This window comes from Chaetodon trifascialis, chromosome 4 (genome assembly GCF_039877785.1).
Source record: "Chaetodon trifascialis isolate fChaTrf1 chromosome 4, fChaTrf1.hap1, whole genome shotgun sequence".
Classification (NCBI taxonomy): domain Eukaryota; kingdom Metazoa; phylum Chordata; class Actinopteri; order Chaetodontiformes; family Chaetodontidae; genus Chaetodon; species Chaetodon trifascialis.
In genome coordinates, this window is record NC_092059.1 from 14,561,938 (window position 1) to 14,583,127 (window position 21,190).

Sequence of the window (21,190 nt, forward strand, 5' to 3'; positions counted from 1 at the left end):
GAGTCTGAGATGCACACAGAGCATTAAATAATCATCTACATCTAAACACCCATTTTTCACCATGAGAACCGTGCTCACCTCATTTTCTTCGACCTTTTAGCACATTCGTAATGAAACAAAAAATGAGCTGGAGCGCTTGCTGAAGCTACACGATGACCACACAGCCTACTTGGCCAACGATGAGGTCACCACAGTGAGGAAGAATCTGGAGGGACGAGGGGTTGAAGTTGACCCTGTGCTGGTGAGATCAAAATACCTTTTGTGTCTCTTAGCTTGTAGAGATGGGACAAAAATGCTAATGTTACACTGACAATAGTGAAAATCCAGTGCTCCAACATCTTGGTCTTTACTAATTTAAAGCACAAGCTTGCTATTTTTCAATTAAAATCTTAACAGCTGTACCTTCAGTGTGCGTGTCCTCTTTCATTACGTCTTACCATCCATGAACTGCTAATTGACTGACTTCCTTACCTGGACAGATCAAGGACACGTGGCACCAGCTGTATCGCCGACACTTCTTACAGAATGCGCTGTCCCACTGTAACCTCTGCAAGAGAGGTTTCTACTACTACCAGAGACACTTTGTTGACTCTGAGGTAAGGAGAGAAGATGAGTAATCCTTAGTTGTTCTTCTTTTCCACCTTATTCTCAGTTATATTCAAGGTCAGTATGTGAAACGCTAAACTGTATGACTACATGTGTTTTCCAGTTGGAGTGCAATGACGTGGTTCTGTTCTGGAGGATCCAGAGGATGCTGGTCATCACAGCCAACACTCTCCGACAGCAGCTCACCAACACTGAGGGTAAGGATTGGGCACTTAGTTTATCCATCCATAACCAGTAACACAGCTGACTGATAGCCATCCAATCATGAAAGCATCTGTTGTGAGAATAGACAGTTGCTCTCTCAGCCATTTTAATGTTGATTAAAAAATGTGTTGATCATATCATCAATGGGAACATCGAGGGAAAAATGAGATGCATTGTTGTTGACTTAATATTGATTGTTATGCTTTGTGTGTGTGTGTCTGTGTTTCTTCCTCCATTTGTCGTCAAAGTGCGCCGGTTGGAGAAAAATGTGAAGGAGGTGCTGGATGACTTCGGAGAAGACATGGAAAGGAAGACCCAGCTCATCACTGGCCGCCGAGTCCAGCTGGCCGAGGACCTCAGTAAGACAAACAAACTTACAGCAGAAACATCAGACCTTTAAGTTTAAGTTAATGATAAAAAAACACAAGCATACACTTGAAGGTCAACATGAAAATGACGAAGGAGGCAGTTTGTCCTATTGGTTGTGATTTTTATAGTTTCCATAGCTCAACTTGTGGTATGTTGTATTTAGGAAATAGTTCTTTTATAGGAGCTGTTGAAGTTGTCAGTAGGTGGCAGTAGTGCTCAAGGAAATGGTATTGACTAGTCTGATACAGCAGCATGTGTTCAGTTAAACCATCCAGCTGATAAAATAACTTGGATGTGAACCAGCAAACTGCCTTTAAAGCCTCTTCTTGAGGTGGATTCACAGCTTTTCTCTTAGACACTTGGTAGCAAGACTTCATATAATAAACAGTAATGCTGCCACATCGTGAACAAGGTGATGTGTGCTGGTTTGCACTAGCCTCACAAGGTGACTCATTGGTGTAAAAATCTGAAAGTTATCATCTTATGGTCTTATGTATGTTTGGCTGGTCCCATGAGAACAAACACTAAACATTGTGTATACTTGACGTAACTGTTCCTGATGACATTCCGCAAATAAGTGCTTTTATTAGACATTTGAAGTCTTAAATTGCTTTTGTGTGTTTGAGACAATCTTGAACACAGTGCTATTTGCAGAGTGCCCACATGCCTAAAAGACAAGCCCAGACTTGCTCTCTCTCACTCCCTCTCTCTCTCTCTCCATCATCCATCCATCCATCCATCCATCCATCCATCCATCCATCCATCCATCCATCCATCCATCCATCCATCCATCCATCCATCCATCACACACACACACACACACACACACACACACACACACACACACACACACACACACACACACACACACACACATCTGAGCATCAGAGTTACTTATTCAGTTACAATGCATACATTAGAATGACACCCACTCCCATTGCCATTTACCAAATGGCATGTCTCTGAACTTGTTAAAATGTTTTTAGTCACTTCAGATTGGAAAACGCTGCCTAAAACGTGCTATGAGCCTGGAGGTGTTACTGCAAACTCGTGAAAATATCTGGATCCCAAATCAGATATCCACCACTTAAAATGATCAACACCTACTTTCAAAGAGACTCGTGAAATTAGTGGAATTATTTGTTTGTTTTTCAGACTTTTTAGGAAAATATTGTTACACACTTGTTAGAAATAAGTGAATCATATTTTGGAAAATCCCTGTGTTTTCAGAGGTCATGAACGGACCAAAGCACACAACATCCCATATGCCTGGTGTGCTCATTGTTTCTGTGTACGGGTGGGATGAGGCTTCTATGAGTCAGACTCACCAGTATGGCTCTGGTCTTAGTTTGCGTCTGGTGTTAATGGTAACCAGAGACGGATGGAGAAGATTTCTTTGCTTTTGGCACACACGCACCATAGACTACCCCTCTAGCTGCTGCCTATTATTCATGTCCTGGACGGTACCACCAGTGACATGACCAGACCTGTACATATTGTCTGGTGTTTCCATGGATATCTACATCATGATTTATCTACAGAGAGGAGATTGAGGCACACAGACTGCTTGTTAGCACCCCCTGACAGCAGGAGTTGGGAGTGTTATACGTGAGAATTTCTTGCCTAAGTTTTCCCTGCTGGTACTGGATTCAAGCCAGAAACCATCTGTGGAGAGGCCATTATGGCAGATTTCCTTTTCCCTAATCGTGATCTGTGGCAAACTTGTGCTTTTGCCCATGTTAAAATTTACATAATGGATTCAGAATCAGTGAATGTACAGCTGTTTGTTCCATTTTTATTGGATGTATGTAGTGTTTGTACAATGACACTGTACACATGTACTGTCTGCATTGTCAGTAAGTTTTGAAAGACTTTTCTTGGGGGTGGGCTCTATACATACGCTAATTTTTACCTGTCTGCTCGCTGAAGGCTCCTGTTAACAGCTAGTACAATGAGGGCTGAGCTGTCCCCAGCTTTGGCCTTACTCAGCAAAAATCTGCCTGTTAAGCAAAGTATGTATTCACAAAGCGGCACGTGAGGCTCGCCGCCATTGTAGAACTCTCTGTATGACACACATAATCACAGTTCCTGTCACCATAAAGGCACACATACTGGCAGCCATAATTTACACACACCTTCCTCAAAGTTTTAAGTTGCACAGACACAACACTGTTCTCTCATATACACCAGCAAATCCTTACAACCCCTGAAAATGCTTCCATGATCTAAATTTTAGAGATTTAAGAATAGTAAAACGCTTTCAGTACATTAAGGTATGATTCATGTAAATATTCTTTGACCACAAAAACATTAACCTTAACAAGTCAGTCAGTCAATCAGTCAGTCTCAACTACATCTAGAAAACTTCTTTCAGGAAGGAAGTGTTCAATTTTTTCTTGATCTAAAGAATTAGTATATGTGTATTGAAACAAGACAGGAAAATGTAGATCTGTGCTGTCTTATAAAAAAACTGATTCTAGAGAACTCAACACACAAGCCTGTCTGTATTAGTATACTTAAAAGTTTACATTTTCAGGGCTTTTCATTTGCTATTCTCAATCAGTAATAGGCACTTGATTTTTTAATTGGTTTTACATCCAATGCAACATGAAATTTAAGGATCATAAAAGGTGTTTTTGCAGCTGATAGACCTGACCTCACTGACAGACACCCTCACCTTGTGACGTGTACATTAGGTATGTTTCCGATTCTGGCCATGTAGTGACAGGATTCATTTGGCAGTGTTTTGCCCTCTGGCCCTGAGAAATCTCATCCTGCTGTCTACTTCCTGCTGCCAGATATTCTTGGCTTTTATATACAGAATCTAATTGATGGGTGTTGCTGGGGACTCAGACATTCAAACATTAACCCTGCAAGGTTGTCCTGCATTTATTCAACTCTTACAAGTGCACACAACCCACATTGTTTTCGACCTTTACATGGACTTCCTGACTGCTGATAGGGGACTCATGTTGGAAGGTCCGACAAATGAGTGACGCAGTGCTTTGAGTGGTTGGTCTGTGTGTGTGTGTGTGTGTGTGTGTGTGTGTGTGTGTGTGTGTGTGTGTGTGTGTGTGTGTGTGTGTGTGTGTGTGTGTGTGTGTGTGTGTGTGTGTGTGTGTGTGTGTGTGTTGGGTTTGAGTGACCATGGACCAAGACTCATTTTATGCCCTGAGAAAACACACACACACTCCTTCAATGAATTTTCCTGATCTTACTACCAGTGTAAACACACACATGTACCCTGATAGTATACATATATAGTACATTTGAGTAGACAAACAGGGGACTATAAGTCCACAGTCGCATATGCACACATGCAAATCTCAGCAAGCACACCAGTACATAAAGGCTCAGACAAACACGGAGACACACATAGAAAAGACACACACACACTCTATTTTGCAGGGGACTGTTTTCACTTTCCCTGCAGTGGAGTCAGGTTTACTGTGACACCAGCCTAGGGGAGAGGAGGGAACACACACACACAGTCCTCGTTCCATTCCACACACCGTCAGGAATGCCCAGACCTGCCTGGCCTTGCAAGTCCTATAAGGCAAGGCGATCCCAAACTTCCCCAAACAGGCATGACATTCCCACCTCCCAGCGCCAAAGACTCACTGCTCACTGATAGATGTCGGAATGTAGTGGGAATCTATCGTGGGATCTATAGGGAAGAAACACACCTTTGCATGCGCACTCTGTCCTCCCACAGGCTAATGGGGTCCAGCATGGGAACATGTCAACTTTGCTCTCTAGTAAACGTCACTTTTTCAGCCATTTTCCCTTTCCTAGCACCACCCTGTGTGCCAAGGTGACGTCCGGGTTTAAGGTGCTGATCGTGAACCATCACATTCCTGGTTTGTGTCTGGCTTGGGACCTTTGTGGCATTTTATTCCACTTGTCTCTCTGTCTTCATTTCCTGTCTGTGTCTGCCATCTGTTCTCCAGTAGATACATGAAAATGCCCTGATAAATATTTAGAAAGCACCACTGTTTTTTTTCCCTTTTAACTGCAGTGTTGCAATATTCTTCAAAAATACCTCTCAGCATGCCTATATCGCTTAGCCCTGATTTTATGGTGATGTCAGATTTTTCTTTTCCTCCTACCCAGAAAATGTATGTTTCAGAGCTTTCGCTTTGTCAGTCTGTCAGGTTGAGTTAGTGGGTGAGTGGAGGATCTGGGTCATTAGCTTTCTGACACTTTGCGCAGGCCTTTCTGTGTAATGCAGCCGAGACCCGTGTGTGTGGGCGTGGGTATGTGGGTCCATCAGTCTAGACTGAACTGCATGGCTGATGGGCTGGCTTGCTGACACGCCTCAAAGCACAAAGTGAGCGAGCTTCTGAGGGTTCAAAAGTCTTTTGAACCACAAAGTTCATACCAAAAAGTTGTGTCTGCAGAAACTTTGATTCAGTAAAATTGAAGTCACATGTAGGACAAACATATCACTTAGTCAGTGTGTTATACTGAAACACATTTCAGGCATTGAACCTGTGGCTTGAGAGTGGAGTGTCTTTGCAACTTTAACACCAGCCTGTGCAGTAATCATTTAAATTTTGATGGGAGCTGCACACACCTCTGTCCAGCCGGGCAGTGTTCCAAATGAAAAGGGATTTTGTTCATGTCTGTCTATGAAGCAGCCTTGATGCATTATGAAATCATCATTCCTCAGAGCTGTTGTGTCCCCCCCGCCCCCATTCTTCAGCCTTTTAAAAGACAGGCAGCTCAGATTGCCTCAGGCCCAAACTATGGCCTGACCCCACAGGTCAGCCAGCTAATACCACAGCGTGCTTGATCCAGCTAGCTTTTTTTTCCACCTCTCGCAGTATCTCTGCCACTGTTTCGGTGCCTCTGTCAAATTCTGGCCAGCTGACCCCGTCCCTTTCTCCCTTTACCCGTCCTTCACAGATGGAGAGTAAAAAAGAAAGAAAGAAAAAAAAAGGGAGACTGACTGGAGACCCCACCTTTACCTTACAACCTCTACTTTAGGAAAAGGGGAGAAGAAAAGAGGGAAAAGAGGAGAAAGGAGAAAGACTCTCAACAAAGGCAGACATGTGCTCCCAGGAGCCACCTGTGTTTAAGCTCAATTTGCCTCTACTCGCAGGCAGGCTCAGAATTGCTCAGGTTACAAATACAGGTCAGGTGTGTGCGTCAATGAGTGAGAGCGTGAAAGCACTGTTAATGAGTGGTACAATGTACATTTTAAAGAGGTGTGTGTGTTTGTCAGCGTGTGCCAAACCAGCTGGATGGCACAGTGCCGTCTCTGGAGCAAAGCCCAGGCCTAATGTTCAAGCTCAGGCCTCTCAGGAGTCCACTGGGATGTCGCTTGGCTGCTTCATTGCCCCTCGTACAAATTGTGTGTGTCTGTGTGTGTGTTAGTTACTGGAAGAAAGTACTGTGTTGCCTGATTTGAGCACGTGCATGACACCAGAGTGTTTCCACAATTGCTGCTCTATTATGAAGTGTTGGATGTCATATTTAATATTGCGGACTTGAAGACACTTTAAGTTTGTGAACATAAATCATGACCGCGCCATTTTGCTAAAAGATTTGTCAGCAAATTATGGTCATATGGGACAGTTATAACTTATAACCCTTTTCAAAGGCACTGGTAGTGGGATATAATGGTAAATGTCAACTTATGGTATTTTTTAACCATGTTTGTATTCCTCCAGTATTAGTTTGAGTTAATACCTTATTACCAGGACTGTGTATGTAACTCGTTGTTTCTCAGTCTACCAGTGACCCTTTCACTTTGCTTAGAGTGTTGGCAAGTTGACACACTCTCTCACACACACACACACACACACACACACACACACACACACACACACACACACACACACACACACACACACACACTCACACACACACTCACACACACTATGGCTTGTATTGATACATTATTACATCAGCTCTTTTCTTCAGTGCACGTTTGAGGTTAGTTGTTGACTTCAGAACCGTAGTCATGGGAAAGAGGTTATGCGAGAGGCCGTGATGGAGTATATACAGTATATATGGGTGTGCACGTGTGTGTGTCTACTTCTGCTTGTACCTGTATGAATGTCTGTGTTCTTTTTGTTGTTTAATATTATGAGAACATTTTTTTTTTATAACATGAGTGAGGACGGTTGTGTAGTTAGAAAACCTGATGCTGTCTAGTGGTGGTGAGATAATGGTAATCAAATGCTTGAACATCATATGTCTTTTGTCTCTAGTTCCAAAGAATTCTTTAATGTTCACAAGCAAAAGTCACCCCATACACACCAGGCTAACGGGGCAGGCAGTTTACACTAAAATTATACTGAGACGGAAGGAGTCACAAACAAATCACAAGTTTCTCCTTCAACCTATTGTCGCCCCACTTATCTAAAGGAGAAACAGGCTCTTCTTTGTATGTCCTAGGTTATATGATACATTAAATACAATTGTTGTCTTTGTCTAAAACATGAACATCATGGAGGATATGTCTGCTCACATGCCTCCTCCATCGTCTGCATCCTGGCGAGAGTAGTCATGTGGTGCCGTACTATACAGCCACAGAAGAGACAGAGTGTTTTTCCAGACTTATAAATGTTAATCACTTATGTTACCTAACAATCACTCTTAGATTAGATTTGAAGGCACTATATGGCCAACACACAGCCTTTTTGCTCTAAGTTTACCATCTTCACTGTAGGCTTGTTGCCACAGATGAATACCGACAATGTGCAGAAAATCATGGATGTCATTATTTGTGTTGAGGCTGTTTGAGGGTTAAGGAATTAAAGGTGTCAACAGAAGGTGCTCTCAAGAACAGTGATAATGTGTGAAGTGTTTGCATGTTTGCACATGCAGTCACTTTCTCCTTTTCCTTTCTCATGTGGAAGCAGAATACAATAAAGCTCTGGTTGTCTGGGCTTGCACACCGGAATGCCCTCTCAGCCTCACGCTCACTTCGTTCCCTTTCATCTCCTCCCCCTCCTCGTCCTTTGAGAAGCTTCCTCCAGAGTGATTAGTGAGGGCTCAATGAGAAGTGCTCTGCTGTAAGGAATGACGTATCGTCCTAAGGTGTTCTGTGCACGTGAGACTTAATAAGGACAAGTTCTGTTTCCTATGTATTAGGGCTTCTGTTGCTTTAATGGCTGTATTTTACTGTAAGCTGTCTGAACACCCTGAGCAGGGAATGCAACCAATCCATCCATACATTAACACAGTTGTTATTGTATAGAAAAGCGATTTGATCAGTTTACAAATGCTTCACCAGGGCGAGGAACACTGTCTTGAACCTCTGTCCTGCTGCCTTAAGACCACAGATGAAATCACTGTTTTATTCCACAGTACTTGTCAGACAGCGTTTTGACTGTACTGACATGCAAACTGAGTGAACACAGAAAGTTTGCTTCTCAGCGTTGCAGCTAGATGCTCATACCTGATCGTGTTTGCGTGTCTGACAGTTTTCACCATCCATTACAACACAGTCCAGTGTCTTCTTAATTACCGTTCACTGGGGATAATGTCTTTTGAAAAGTCTCTTTCCAGGGCTTGAAAATCCACCTCATTATGGATGAGAAGCCAAAACAGGAAAAAAAGACATTCACATTTATCCACATCATTGTAGACACTGCCTGAGTCAACTGATCTGCATTTTGGAATGCGGGGGTGGTTTTATGCAGTGAGATAGTGGGCAGACTGTCTGCTCTTTGGCACGTTGGGGACCATTGCCCTTACATGCACTCTTACTTCAATATGACCTTTATGAATTTGAATTACTTCGTCTGTTGTTTTGTTTCTCCATCAACGCTTCTTTCTGTTGTTGCCTTTCCCCACATCGCTCCCTCTAACGCGCTGCCGAGCTTCTTTGTCTTTCCTGCCTTGGCTCCTGTCTTTTTCTTTTGCCCCCTCTTTTTCTCCACCTCTCTTGCTCTTTCTGCAACAAAACAGACTCTAGTTAGTCAGCAGTGTTGCTCTGTAAACTAAGCAGGCTTAGTAGTGATAGATTTGTTTTTTCCCACGGTGGAGGAAACCTCAGGCTGCCGAGTTGCTGCCAAATGATCCATTTTCTCCCCGGAGCATCAAGTACACAAACAGTAGATCCACAGTTGTCATAACACTGGCACAGATGAAGCTGCCCCTCCCGCATCTTATCTGATCTTGTCCTGTTAATGTTGTGTGGAAGTGACTTCCAAAATTATTACAAGGCACCCTAAAGCATTTGTGTCTTTTTCCTCATCTTATGACAGCTTTCTTTGCACTCTGTCCACTATTGGATTAGTGAGGGTTAAGGAAAACTGTCCGCTTCTTATACATAGTCTTTCTTCTTGCCCTTGTTCTGAAATTACTCACACATAATTTCAGAAATATGATGTCTCCATTATTAATATAGTTTTTTACTACTGTATTCCTCCAGCTGTCTGCTTGCTTCCCTCTCGTACTTGCTCCTCTTTCTACTTTTTCATTGCTCCTCAGAATCTCTTTTCTGGCTTCATCCCTTTCTCCTCACAAGACAGATCTTAAGAAGCTCATGTTAACCATATGTCATTTCTCTCTTTTGTTGTTCCTTTTCTGCATTCACTTCCTCTTTACATTTGTCATCTGTCTGTTATACTCTGCGAGACTCTGTCAGTGTTTTTTAAATAGCTGTAAAACATCAGTCTCTCTCACCTCTGCTTCCTCTTCCTTCTTCACTTCACTACATCAAAGCTTCAACCAGCCATCTGCCCCTGTTTACCAAAGACATGACCTGCTTTCCACTTTCCCATCATCCATCTCTTCCCCTCCTTCCATCCCTGTCTCTCTCTTGCATCCTCCCCTTCATTCCCGTACATCCATCCATCCTCTCATGTCAACAACCAGGAATGTCTCTCTAAGACGTTTGGCACAGACATGTATTGCACGCTGCTATCCAGCCTCAGATTGACAAGCTCTTGATAACACAGCTGTTGGTCACTGGCCAGTATGACCAGTTGTTGAAACAGGCTTATATAAAGCACTAAAGTATCTTTGCTTAGTAGCTATTTTGAAAAAGTTTGGTGCAGTGCTAAAACTGTAAGTCTTACGCACAGTGTTTGCTCTCTACCATTTAATCATGCACCAAATGTCTAACTTTAAAGCTGTGGATAACATGTAGAGATTGATTATCGGATGTTAGTGATGTTGCTTGAACACTAAAGTTTAATTGGATGATAAACAATCTGCAGGTGATGTGGCTGTTTCTGGATATCCTCCAGACTCTAAGGACTGAGGAAAACAAGGAAAAAGAGCTGTGTGTTTGTGATGACAAGCGATCAAGAGGTGATAATGGAAGTGGTGATTAAGAAATAAAACTATGAAAGCGAATGTGAAGCCATGTTTCATTCTCCTCGGGGGGGAGAGAGAGAGAGCGAGAGAGAGAGAGAGAGAGAGAGAGAGAGAGAAAGTGTGGGAAAATAGGAAAGAGAAGGAGGTGTGTGATGGGAGGGGAACTTCAGCGAGGCTTCTGTTCACATGTTTTCAGCACAGTGTGGCCACCAGGGACCCATTCCCACTGATTCTCCTGTCACTCACACACACACACGCACGCACGCACGCACGCACGCACGCACGCACACACACACACACACACACACACACACACACACAAAGACCTGACATCAGATGCTGCTTAGGATGAGGTAATAGGAAAACCACATACTCCCTCTGTGTAACAGGTGAAAACATGCAAACTTTGTAATTTTCTCATGTCATGACCACACAGCTGTCAGAGGTTTTTTTTGTTTTATTGTTGTCTAGTTGATAGATGGAGAATTTGGATCTTGTTTATAAAACAGTTGTGTGGCAAAGATTATGTTGTTCAGATAGGGCAAATTTTGTTTTCAGTTATTCATTTTAAGAGGGGGAAAACGCTGTGAAATGTCTTTCCTCTATGCTGTTATGAAAGTAATTAGGAATGGCTTTCATCAAAATTGTCCAGTCATACTAAACAAGCATGTATGTATACATCAAGTGCCCAAAATTGCTGTTACAGGTCGCTGGCATGGAAGAATAACAGAACTGAAGAGAACATCCAGACTGTAATGTCTGAGTTTGTGTGTATAAAGTTTGAGGATGTGCTGGGAGTGGGTGTATGTTGTGGGATTCGTGTATGTAGTTGTCAAGTTTGATGTATTCTGTCCGGTTTTATGTATTTGTGTACTCTGCGGTTGTACAGAAGGTGGAAACAGCTGTCCTTGCAGGAGGACAAATAAATCCAAATCTCTTTGGAAATTTGATGACGGTTGATGTAGTGTACAAATTTGTTGTATGCTGGCATTCTTGAGTGTTGAGAAGATGACGTCTTTGAAATCTCTAGTGTTGTAATGTTACCTTTATCAGGTAATTTTTGAGGCATAGGTACTGCTTTGTCTGTCTTGCAAGTAAAACACCTGCTGTCCAGTGGCTCCAGCCTGTGGGCCTGAACAGGCCTTTGCTCGAGGAATTCAAAGGAATTCCTGGTGCGTTTGCTGTCTCTTTACGGACATGACGGTGTGTGGGGTCCAGAGCAGCTGGAAACACATATTTACCCTAGGGCAGCAAAAGGAAGAGGAGAGCTGACCTTCCTTATCTCTCTCTCTGTCGTCTTGTTTGATTGGCTGGTTTGGCGTCAGCGCCGTGTCAAGAAAGGACTGAGAGAAGGTGATTAAAAACTGATCCTTTCCATTTAGGACCACGTATCAACGGGGCTGAATGAATGCATGCACTTTCAAACTCGAGTGTGTTTGTGCTGTCTGCTCAGTCCGGAGTTCAGCATTAGTTAACTTGATCTGCACACCTGTGACTGATTCAGCAGAGGGGAGTTTTTCTGAGGGATTATGACAGGATCATAGTTTAAACCAGACCTGTCAGCCTTCCATCCCCAAGCCCATGTGGCTACTCAGGATTGATTGCCACTTAGCCTCAGCACAGGGCTCCATTTGACTCAAAAAGGTGAGTCTTGGAAAACTTCAGACCCCTGACTTTGCTCCAATGGACTGTATTAACAAATACATTTATAGTGCTTCCTCAGTTAAACCCATCAGGCCAAGAGCTAAGTCTTCATCTTAATCACCCCCTGCACTAAAAACTCTCAAAATATCTGGCCCTTCAAAGGCATAGGCAATGCTTGTCAATAAACGCTGCACCACATAAGCCAACAAGAGTGGTCACCTGGCTCTTTCAAAGGATTTCTCCCTGCACTTTGCTGTTTTTGTTTAGTCTGCCCTCTGGCTGACCCCAGCGTTGACCTGTTGAGATCTTTGTGTGTCTTTCCACAGGTTGCTCGGCTCTCTCCCAGGCATCTGTTTTCTAGATAAGAGCCGTGAGTGCGAGGGCTGATTCATTGCCCTGTCACAGACATGGCGTTTGTGCCGTCGACATCCCCGCTCTCCCTCGGCCCATGTCTCCCATGGTCCAGTTTTTATAGCGTGACAATCCAGATTTAGTGACAAATCAAGCAGCATGCTGAGGAAAACGGCCTCTCTGTTTGTTACATTAAGAGATCGGCTTTCAAAGAAGGAAACGGCAGAGCCTTTAAACATTCAGTGTCCCCACCTACACTGTGACCCTGGCAGTCATGAGATATAAAAAGTTTCCTCGTGAAAGATGACAGGTCGGGACAGGAACCAAACCCTCCGCCCCACGCTCTCTAGTGAGCTGCTGCTCGGCTGTCAGGAGAGCATTTTAAGAGCAGCATGCTGAAGCAGCCTCGGCCTTGGCACCAAACCTCATCTGCTGAAATCTTTCTGTTGCCACTTCTTCATAGCAGCCACCCTTCCTTTACAGAGGAGTGGCCATCTCCCATTTTAAGAGGATTAGTTTTTTTTGTCTCACTGTAAGTTGCAGGCCTCCCTGTCCTCTCTGTCCTTTCCCTCTCATCTTTTTCTCTCCTCTGTTCTCCCTCTCCTCTGTGTTGGCTACTTGTCCAGCAGGGCCATGCAGTTTCACAGTCTAATTACAGGTCAATTAAAGGCTTTGTGGCTCAGCCCTCCTTCTGCCGGTGCTTTGGCCGTAGCAGGCTTAGGAGACTCTACAGAGTGAGAGTGAATGAGATATCATTTCATGTGGAGATCAGCCGAGAGAAGGCCTTGAAAGAGGGGATTGGGCTCTCCTCTCTTCCTCTCTCTCCCCCCTCTCCTTCCCTCAATGGGCGAGAGTCCCTCCACCCTCGCCAACCCACACAGCACCCAGCATTTTAAAGAAGGGGCCTCTGGGATAGAGGCCAGAGGATTATGGGAATATTCATGACCAGATAAAGGGGTGAGCAGTTGAATGACTGTGTTTTGGGGCTCATCTCTTAGGTAAACAGGGGCCTAAATGGAGTTTTAGATCGCTACTCCCACTGCTGCTCAGTGAGGAACAGGCAATGGTGACTCTGTCCACTGTTTTTTTTGTTGCATTTCCACAGGACGGTGAAAAGAAAGGCTTGTTGTGGCCTTTTCTTCCTCTTTCTGCTGTCTTTTGGTGGCAAACAGATGGTGCTGGGGGGAATAAATATCTGTTTCTCACAGTTTTTATCCACAGAATATTGGCTTTTCTGAAAGGCACCATTCACAATCACTGGTGGCCTCCTGGGCTCCGAAAAGCTGCTGAGGGCTCATTTATAAGTCATTAGCATCTCGCTGTCAGGGGGCTGGTTGATGGCTTTGCCGTCTTCTCTCCAAAATGTTGTGGTGGAGCTAATTGCGCAGGTAGCCAAGCACAGGTAAAACTCATATTTATTGGCGGCTGGTCACTTTCTCAGCATTGTGACACACACAGAGGACTTTGTGGTTCACATCCTGCTGTGTTGCCGTCAGATTGGCCTCATTCAAATGAAGGGAGAAGCGTTTTTTTCACACTGTGCCAAAGTGAACCTGACTGCGGCCCATGGTTGTGCAGAGTGTGATGTTGTGAGGCGAATGTGTGACTTTGTGTGTGTGTGTGATTTTGGGCTGTAGAAAAATGTCAGTACAACCCCATGTCTGTTCTGCCCTTTCTTCCACTGAGGCTCTGGATCAATGATGAGTTTCAGTTGCCTCAGCAGCAGGTGTTGAAGAAAAGTGATTTTTAGCCTCTAAGCTTTGCCCTCCAATCTGAGGAATCAAACCTGTGTCTTTTCTTATCACAAGCCCTCTAATCCAACCGCTAGACCACTGTAGCCCCTGGTGAATTAGCAGAGCCTGTTGTTTCTGCCCGACAGTTGATCTTTAATGGTTGACCCGGTCTGGATCAGAAACACCCAGCACCATATCATCAGCCACATCTAAACCCAGTTAGATGCTTTGAAGCTCGAGCCAGGGGATTTCCAATGTTTTGATGAACTGACAGTCAGTGCCCTCCTTTCCTCACGCCAACCAAAGCTCCACCCCTTCTCACCGCACGTCCTTTTTTCCTTCAGGTCAGACAGATGTTGGTAATCCTGCTCTGATTGGCTTGGATTGAGTTATGATGTCCTGTGGTCAGGGCACACAGCCCACGCGGCTGAGCTCTGTCAGTTGCCTTTGAGCTGTGCCCTGCGGTGCGCTGTGTGTTGGAGTGGCGTACCGCAGGGTTATGTTTCATTCAACCCAACACCTGCTGCAGTCACTTGTCAGCATGCCCCTCGACAGGCCCCCTTAATGCCTCCATTAGGTGTTGTAATCTCCACCTAACGCCCTGCCATTTTGCCTGAGTGTGTTAACAGAGTATCAAAGGCCTTTTTTTTCTCCCCACCTGCCAGCAGTCAGTGTGTAGGAAGGTGAAAAGAGGTGGAGGTGGCATGACTGTACAGCTCTTTCTGGTTTTCAAGACATCAGGGTGGTTGGGTCTGTGTGTCTCTCTGGCTGTCAGTTAATTTTTTTTTTTTTTTCCAGTTCTGTGTGTGTGTGTGTGTGTGTGTGTGTGTGTGTGTGTGTGTGTGTGTGTGTGTGTGTGTGTGTGTGTGTGTGTGTGTGTGTGTGTGTGTGTGTGTTATCCAGCATGTCTCAGCTCTGCTAGTGTTTCAAGACGTGTGTTGGGGTGTGCCTGCATCTCTCACAACCCTGTGCTTTTCATCCGTCAGGAAAAGGATACCTCAGCAGCCGTGCTCCCATCAAAAGGGGGCTGCACACAAGCCCCTGAGTACGATATTTAGTTTCACTCCAAAGCACGCACATAGTTATCACCTTTGTGTCGACCTGAAATGGACACTTGGGGCACTGGTGCTCCGAGGTCCAAAACCACAATGATTTATCTCCCTGAAAACATACAAGTCTTTTTAAAACTGTGTTTTCATTGGGCCCCCTCGTAGGAAAACAATCCACAATAGGTCTCCTATGGATCTCGTGTGGCTGATTGATCAAGATGGAGCAGTGCTAGTTTGTCCTCCAGAGCCGGTGTTTGAGTTTGTGCTTGGGGGAGATCCAGACAGATTAGTGAGGGTGACAGGGAAGCTGGAGAGCCAGCCAGGCCTGGAGGTGCAGCTGGCATTGCGAGCCACAGCTTCCTTTTCTCTGTGTTGGCCCACAGACTTCCTTCAGCCACTGTTTAATCAGCGATTAAGACTGCTTTAGATGGCTCGCTCATCTCGTGTGACAGTACATGTTGGGTGGAAGGATTGCTCGTCTTATGCAGTCTCTGGACAATAGGAGTGTAATCATGAAGAGAGGTGACTGACTGTTTTTCCAGTAGATCCCCCCCTTCATGTGAAAAGTTGTTGTTATGGTATCTCCTTCTGTCCATTAGCAACGTGCCCGTGAGGTACACGCCATGAAAAGGGGAGGGCGAGGGCTTTGATGTGGTCTGTGCTAACTGGGAAAGGGTACACAAGCCTGCACCATCAGATGTGTGAAGGTCTGCCTTGAGGTTTGGCTGTCACTGTCAGAGGGGACCATCTGGTGTTTTGTGAAAAATGTGAGGGAATTTCCACCTGTACAAATACGCAGTAGGGATGGGAATATTGTTTAATTGTTTCTCTGCTTAAAGAGCAGATTTATGACCTGCTACTCATCTCGCTGTTGTCATTTAGCACTTACTGTGTTTTAGCAACTTGCTCAACCAGAGATAAATCATTGGAAATGTTTACAGCTACAGCTAACGGTTACTATGTATAACAGTTACATGAACCTGACAGTTATTTTCCTAAGGCTTGATTAATTATTTGCTCTCTATCACGCTAAAGAAGCATTTCCACGATCCCAATTTGTAATCTTCATATGTCTTGCATTTTTAGACCAACAGCCCAAAAGCTAAAGACATACACCTGTCTAGGGAAAAAAGCCCATTGCAGTTTCCCAGAGGCCAAGTTGACCAAAAGATAATTCCTTTAACATGATTTAAAACACAGAAATGCAACAAATCCTCACATTTGAGAAGCTGGAACCACAACGTATTTGGCTTTTCTATTTGAAAACATGCTTAAACAATGACTCAGTTACCAAAGTAGTTGCTGATTAATTTTCAGTCCATCAAAGAACTAATTGTTTCACCTCTACAGGTAACTATCGTAGGAGAAAAGCTGAAAATGTTCTCATTTATAAAGTGGGAACAAGTGAATTCTGATCTTTTTTTAATGACTTTAACATTTAATGAAGTATCAGAATTGTTGACAATTTCCTGTTGGTCAACTGATCCATTAATTCATGTTGTTTCAGTGTTTTTGTGTTTGCATTGTGTCAGTATTATGTGCATTTATGAATCAACAAACCGACTTTGTGTGCTTTCTGCAGAGAAAGTTCGTGAGATCCAGGAGAAACTTGAAGCCTTCATCGAAGCTCTTCACAAGGAAAAATAAGAGAACCAGGTATTTCTCTCTCTGTGCTGTATATTTAAACTTCACAGTCACCTGCAGTTAGTGCTGGATTATGAACTGAGCAATTGTTAAATAACAGTATGATGAGCACAGGCAGGGGGGGACATGGTAACAGCACACCGTAAGTTTGTCTGATCTGCTCTTCTTCCCTTTTCTTTACAGAACTATTGAAAGTAAATCTATGGATCACAACAGAGAAATGCACTGAACAAAGACAACTAAATCTGTAAATGACCGTCATCACCCTCTGGCCCTGCTCCACCACTCATCTGATTTTAATACCCACCGCTTGGCTTCCTGTTCCCCTCTGATGCTGATGGACAGACAGACCTGAACAGAAGGTTAAGATGGAGTTTTCAAGCTTTCGCCTCCAGTTTCCTGGTTTGTTTTTTTTGGTTTGTTTTCTTGCAAACTGTCCTGGGACTTCTGCACAGGAGCCGGAACACCACCACATCAGGAGGAAGATGAGAAGCTTGCACAGTGTTGTCAGACATCTGACCTCTCATTTTCAATAAATGGGGAGTGTGTACATGTTCATCTCGCCAGTTTTTTTTTTTTTTTTCCTTTGCTGCTGATGGTGTCTGTGTATATGTGATTGTAAGAGTGTGTGTCTTCAGTCATCTCTGTACCAAGAAATACCATTGGCACTGTTCCTCATGGGTCACATAGTCTAGAATTGTATACCTTTATCTCACCTGGTGCCCCTAAAATACGCCATGATACCTGCCTGGTAGATAACAAGTTCTTTTTTGTTGCACTTTGGATCCAAAGCACTTAGGTTTTCTGTCCAAGCTGCAGCTGTACTCTACATTTACTCAACATGTAGCCCTAAAAGAGACATTTCAACTTAAATCCATAAGAATAGAAAGTAACTAACTGGATCAATATGCAGCTTCCTCCCATCAGCACTCTTCATTGTAACACCACTCATCAACAGGATACGATCAGCTCTGAAGGTGTTGGAAACAATATTATTTATAGAGGTATTTCATATTATATTGATATAATGGGCTTTATTTTACAACAATTCTGATTATATTTCTGCCAAATGCACACAACCTACCTTTTGTTTCTGTCTGTGTGTGTGTGTGTGTGTGTGTGTGTGGTGTTTGCGCTTCCATCATCGTACATTAACGTTTCATCTGTTCTCCCCCCTTGTTGCACTGACAGATAATAATAATACGACACCCTAAAAAGTAGTAGAAAAATGTAAAATGTCACTGAACATAAATTCAGGCTGAAGTGCTGCAGCTTTTTAACTGATTATGTGATCATGTGAATTCATCATTACTCAATAGCCACATCGCATCATCAGTTAGAAATGTTTGCCATAATGACGGTTTAAAAAAACATTATCGACTAGATTAGAGCGGCTTTTCATTTGAGTTTGAAAAGCTATGATGCTCTCCATCACATCTCATTTGTGAACCTGGATTTTAGTCTATCCCCAGTGTACTATCCAGTCCAGCTTGACCAGTTGCTCCAGTAACACATGGGGAGGTGGGTTTTCTTGGTGATTTCCACTCTGCACCAGGTTTGATGTCCTTTGTCTTTCTGGCAGGTCAGTTATGTTTATGTTTATTTACACAGCACAGGTGTACTTGTCCACCTCTGCCTGCGATTGAATGGTTGTTCAGAAAAGGAAAATGTCAAACATGCTGGGGGGTCATTTTAAACAGAAAATTTATGCTTTCGTCAACTCACTGATTCATCTAGAAGTCTCTGTCCAGGGTTGGGTGTTTCCACACTGCTCGTGATCTTGTGCTTCTTCCTCATTCTCGTCTTTAATCACTGATCTCACATCCCCTCTGTTTGCACCTCCGTCATTGGAACTCTTTCCATCGCCCATGTAGGCATCCACTCGCTCTATCTTGAAAAACAGTCTGTTTGGCTGAAACAGGGGTGAGAAACTGTTAGTCCTATGTGTATATGGCTATAAATATATAATATGCCGTGCATTCTGTACAGGTAAAGTTAATGGGATGTCGTGGAGATGCCATCATGTACAGCACGTGTGCAGTGAGCCACTTGTGTAACAGAAAATCGGTGAGTTGGTTCATAAAAATGTTTCATGTTGTAGAAAGTAATGTTTGCATGGTGTACCCCATCAGATGTGCTTTATTTATTAAATTTGTGTTTAAGAGAAAAAAGTCAAAATAAAATTGACAGAAATAAAAATGACCTTTTTCATGACGTGTGCAGCTTGTCCAATCGCAGTCAGTGTTAAACCTGTTTGCACATTTGAAGTCACCTGCACCTGCAGACTCCATCTACTGATGAAGATCATGTGAAGAGACTGACCAAAACAGCTGCTAAATGGACGCTGTGATCAGAATGATGTTTCCGAGGTCAATAATGGGCACTGAAAGTCAAAGGGTCTTCAGCTATGCTAGCTGCCCTGAGGCTGCGCTTTGAGCTAAATGCTAACATCAGCATGCTAACATGCTCATGATGGCAGTATTATAACCTACTAAGCATGCTGATGTTTGCCGTGTTCACCATCTTGTGTCAACATGCCAACAATTGCTAATTAGCTCTAAACAACAGAGGCTGATGAAAGAACAAACTCCATTCCAGTCTTTTTATAGTTGAAATATTTCAGTCAAATAAAAACCTGGCTCGATAAAGGTAATCAGCTTTGATGCATGGTTTCACTTTCATCCTTGGGGAGTTGTTTTGCACGTACGTGTGTTTCCACTACATGGCCCGCTGTTATCCTACAGCTGGTTGCTTCAGGATGCAGTGACCTGTGTGCTGATGTGCTGATGTGATGAGGCCTCTGCCCCAGGTCTGAGCAAACCCTCAGAGTATTTAACTCTGCAGGCTGTTATCTCAACCCAGAGCAGGCTTAAGACATGTTGCAGCCTGAGGCAGCAGCTAGGGAGAGGCAGGAAGGCAGGCAGCTGAGGGCCTGACTGATTAATAAGTCAGAGTCCAGAGGTCCTCCACTCCTGGGCATCCTCTCTTCTTTCACAAGAGCCTGTTTGTTAACGTCATCTCCACATTGCTCAGAGGGCAGCACGGTGGGGAGGGATGGATGTAGGAGGGGGGCAGGCCTCATTCTCACTACCATCACCTGAGGCTTTACACATGGAGATAACTGCCTCATGTCAACTTTCTGTTTTCTGTCTGGCTATTATATTCCCCTGTTTTCTGAAAAACAAGGGAAAAGGAGTGAAAAAAGCCTAATGACTTTGTAGCAGCCGTGAAAAGAAAGGGGGAAAAGTCAACCTCCAGCTGAAGGCCTTTGTGCTATCAGATAGCCACGTTCTGGGAGGAGGGAGGCCGGCAGGGACACACTATACACCATTAGCATCTGCAAAGGCCGTCACGTTGACTAATAGCCAGAGCCACAACGGCACAGTGATTCAGTTTGTGTTTTCCCTCAATCCCCTTTATGCTGGTGACACAAAAGCAGCCGGGCCAGACCTTTCAAATATGCCACAGCAGCGGACGTGCACAAAGCTTCATTTCTAGTCTTTCTTAGGAAAAAGAAAGGGCCGATCTTGTTTCTTCTGGGTTTTTTTTTTAATCCCCCACCTCATCACACAGACACATTCTGGGTCTTTTGGCAGGGGGTGTGGCGGGTCGGTATATGATGAAAACGCTGAATAAGTCTTAGAAAAGGGCAATAAATTGTGGGGATGGGCGTTTTTTGGCAGTAGCGGCAGTGTTAGCATTTGTTTGCCTTCTTGTTGGCCATGCCGGCTTTGTTCTCGTCTTTCTGTTCCCTCTGTCATCGAGCTGTCGGCGGAGGTTGTGGGAGAAGCAGAGATTCTGGCAACCAGATTAATGTACACGGCAAGTGATGGGATCCTGGCTCAAATTGGCTGTTTGGCACGGCACAGCTGCTTTAAAGCATCCTCAGGTGGACGTTCACCAAAACTCTAAGGCCATTAAAAGTCCAGTTTAAAGATCATTGAATCTCTCAAGGGTCTCCTGTCATAAAGCTAACAAGGACATCTACAAGCCCACAAAGGGAAAGATTTATTCTTTAACATTATATAAAAGAGAAGGTGGAGTGACGTTTGGAAAATCTGGATGTACTGAGCTCTAAAAGTAGATCCAATGTAGCCTTTGCTCGCTTTGTGCACGCATTATCTGTAAATTTAGAATTTGATGGAAATTAGTGATTAAAGTCCAAAAAAAATATGTTCTCAATCAGCTGTTTGCTCTGGGCAAGTTCATACTCATTGGGTTATTTCACGAGAGACTTTCTGTATTTCGTGTTTCCTCTGAGCTCCTCACACTGATTTGAAGTTGGATAGTGTGTTTCTCTGCACCAATCAG

At 43.9% G+C, this 21,190-nt stretch overlaps 1 protein-coding gene across 4 annotated transcripts in view; it reads left to right on the forward strand.

The window, feature by feature from the left end:
• The window catches only part of opa1 (OPA1 mitochondrial dynamin like GTPase), a 36,664-nt gene extending 17,583 nt beyond the window's left edge, over positions 1-19,081 (forward strand). For all 4 annotated transcript variants that reach the window (XM_070960044.1, XM_070960046.1, XM_070960043.1 and 1 more), the window contains 6 exons: positions 101-241; positions 480-596; positions 710-803; positions 1,059-1,169; positions 16,818-16,891; positions 17,063-19,081. In XM_070960044.1, coding sequence (XP_070816145.1) covers positions 101-241; positions 480-596; positions 710-803; positions 1,059-1,169; positions 16,818-16,882 — 528 coding nt within the window. In that variant the 3' untranslated portion in view covers positions 16,883-16,891; positions 17,063-19,081. The remainder of the gene's footprint in view (positions 1-100; positions 242-479; positions 597-709; positions 804-1,058; positions 1,170-16,817; positions 16,892-17,062) is intronic.
• The last annotated feature ends 2,109 nt before the right edge of the window (positions 19,082-21,190 follow it).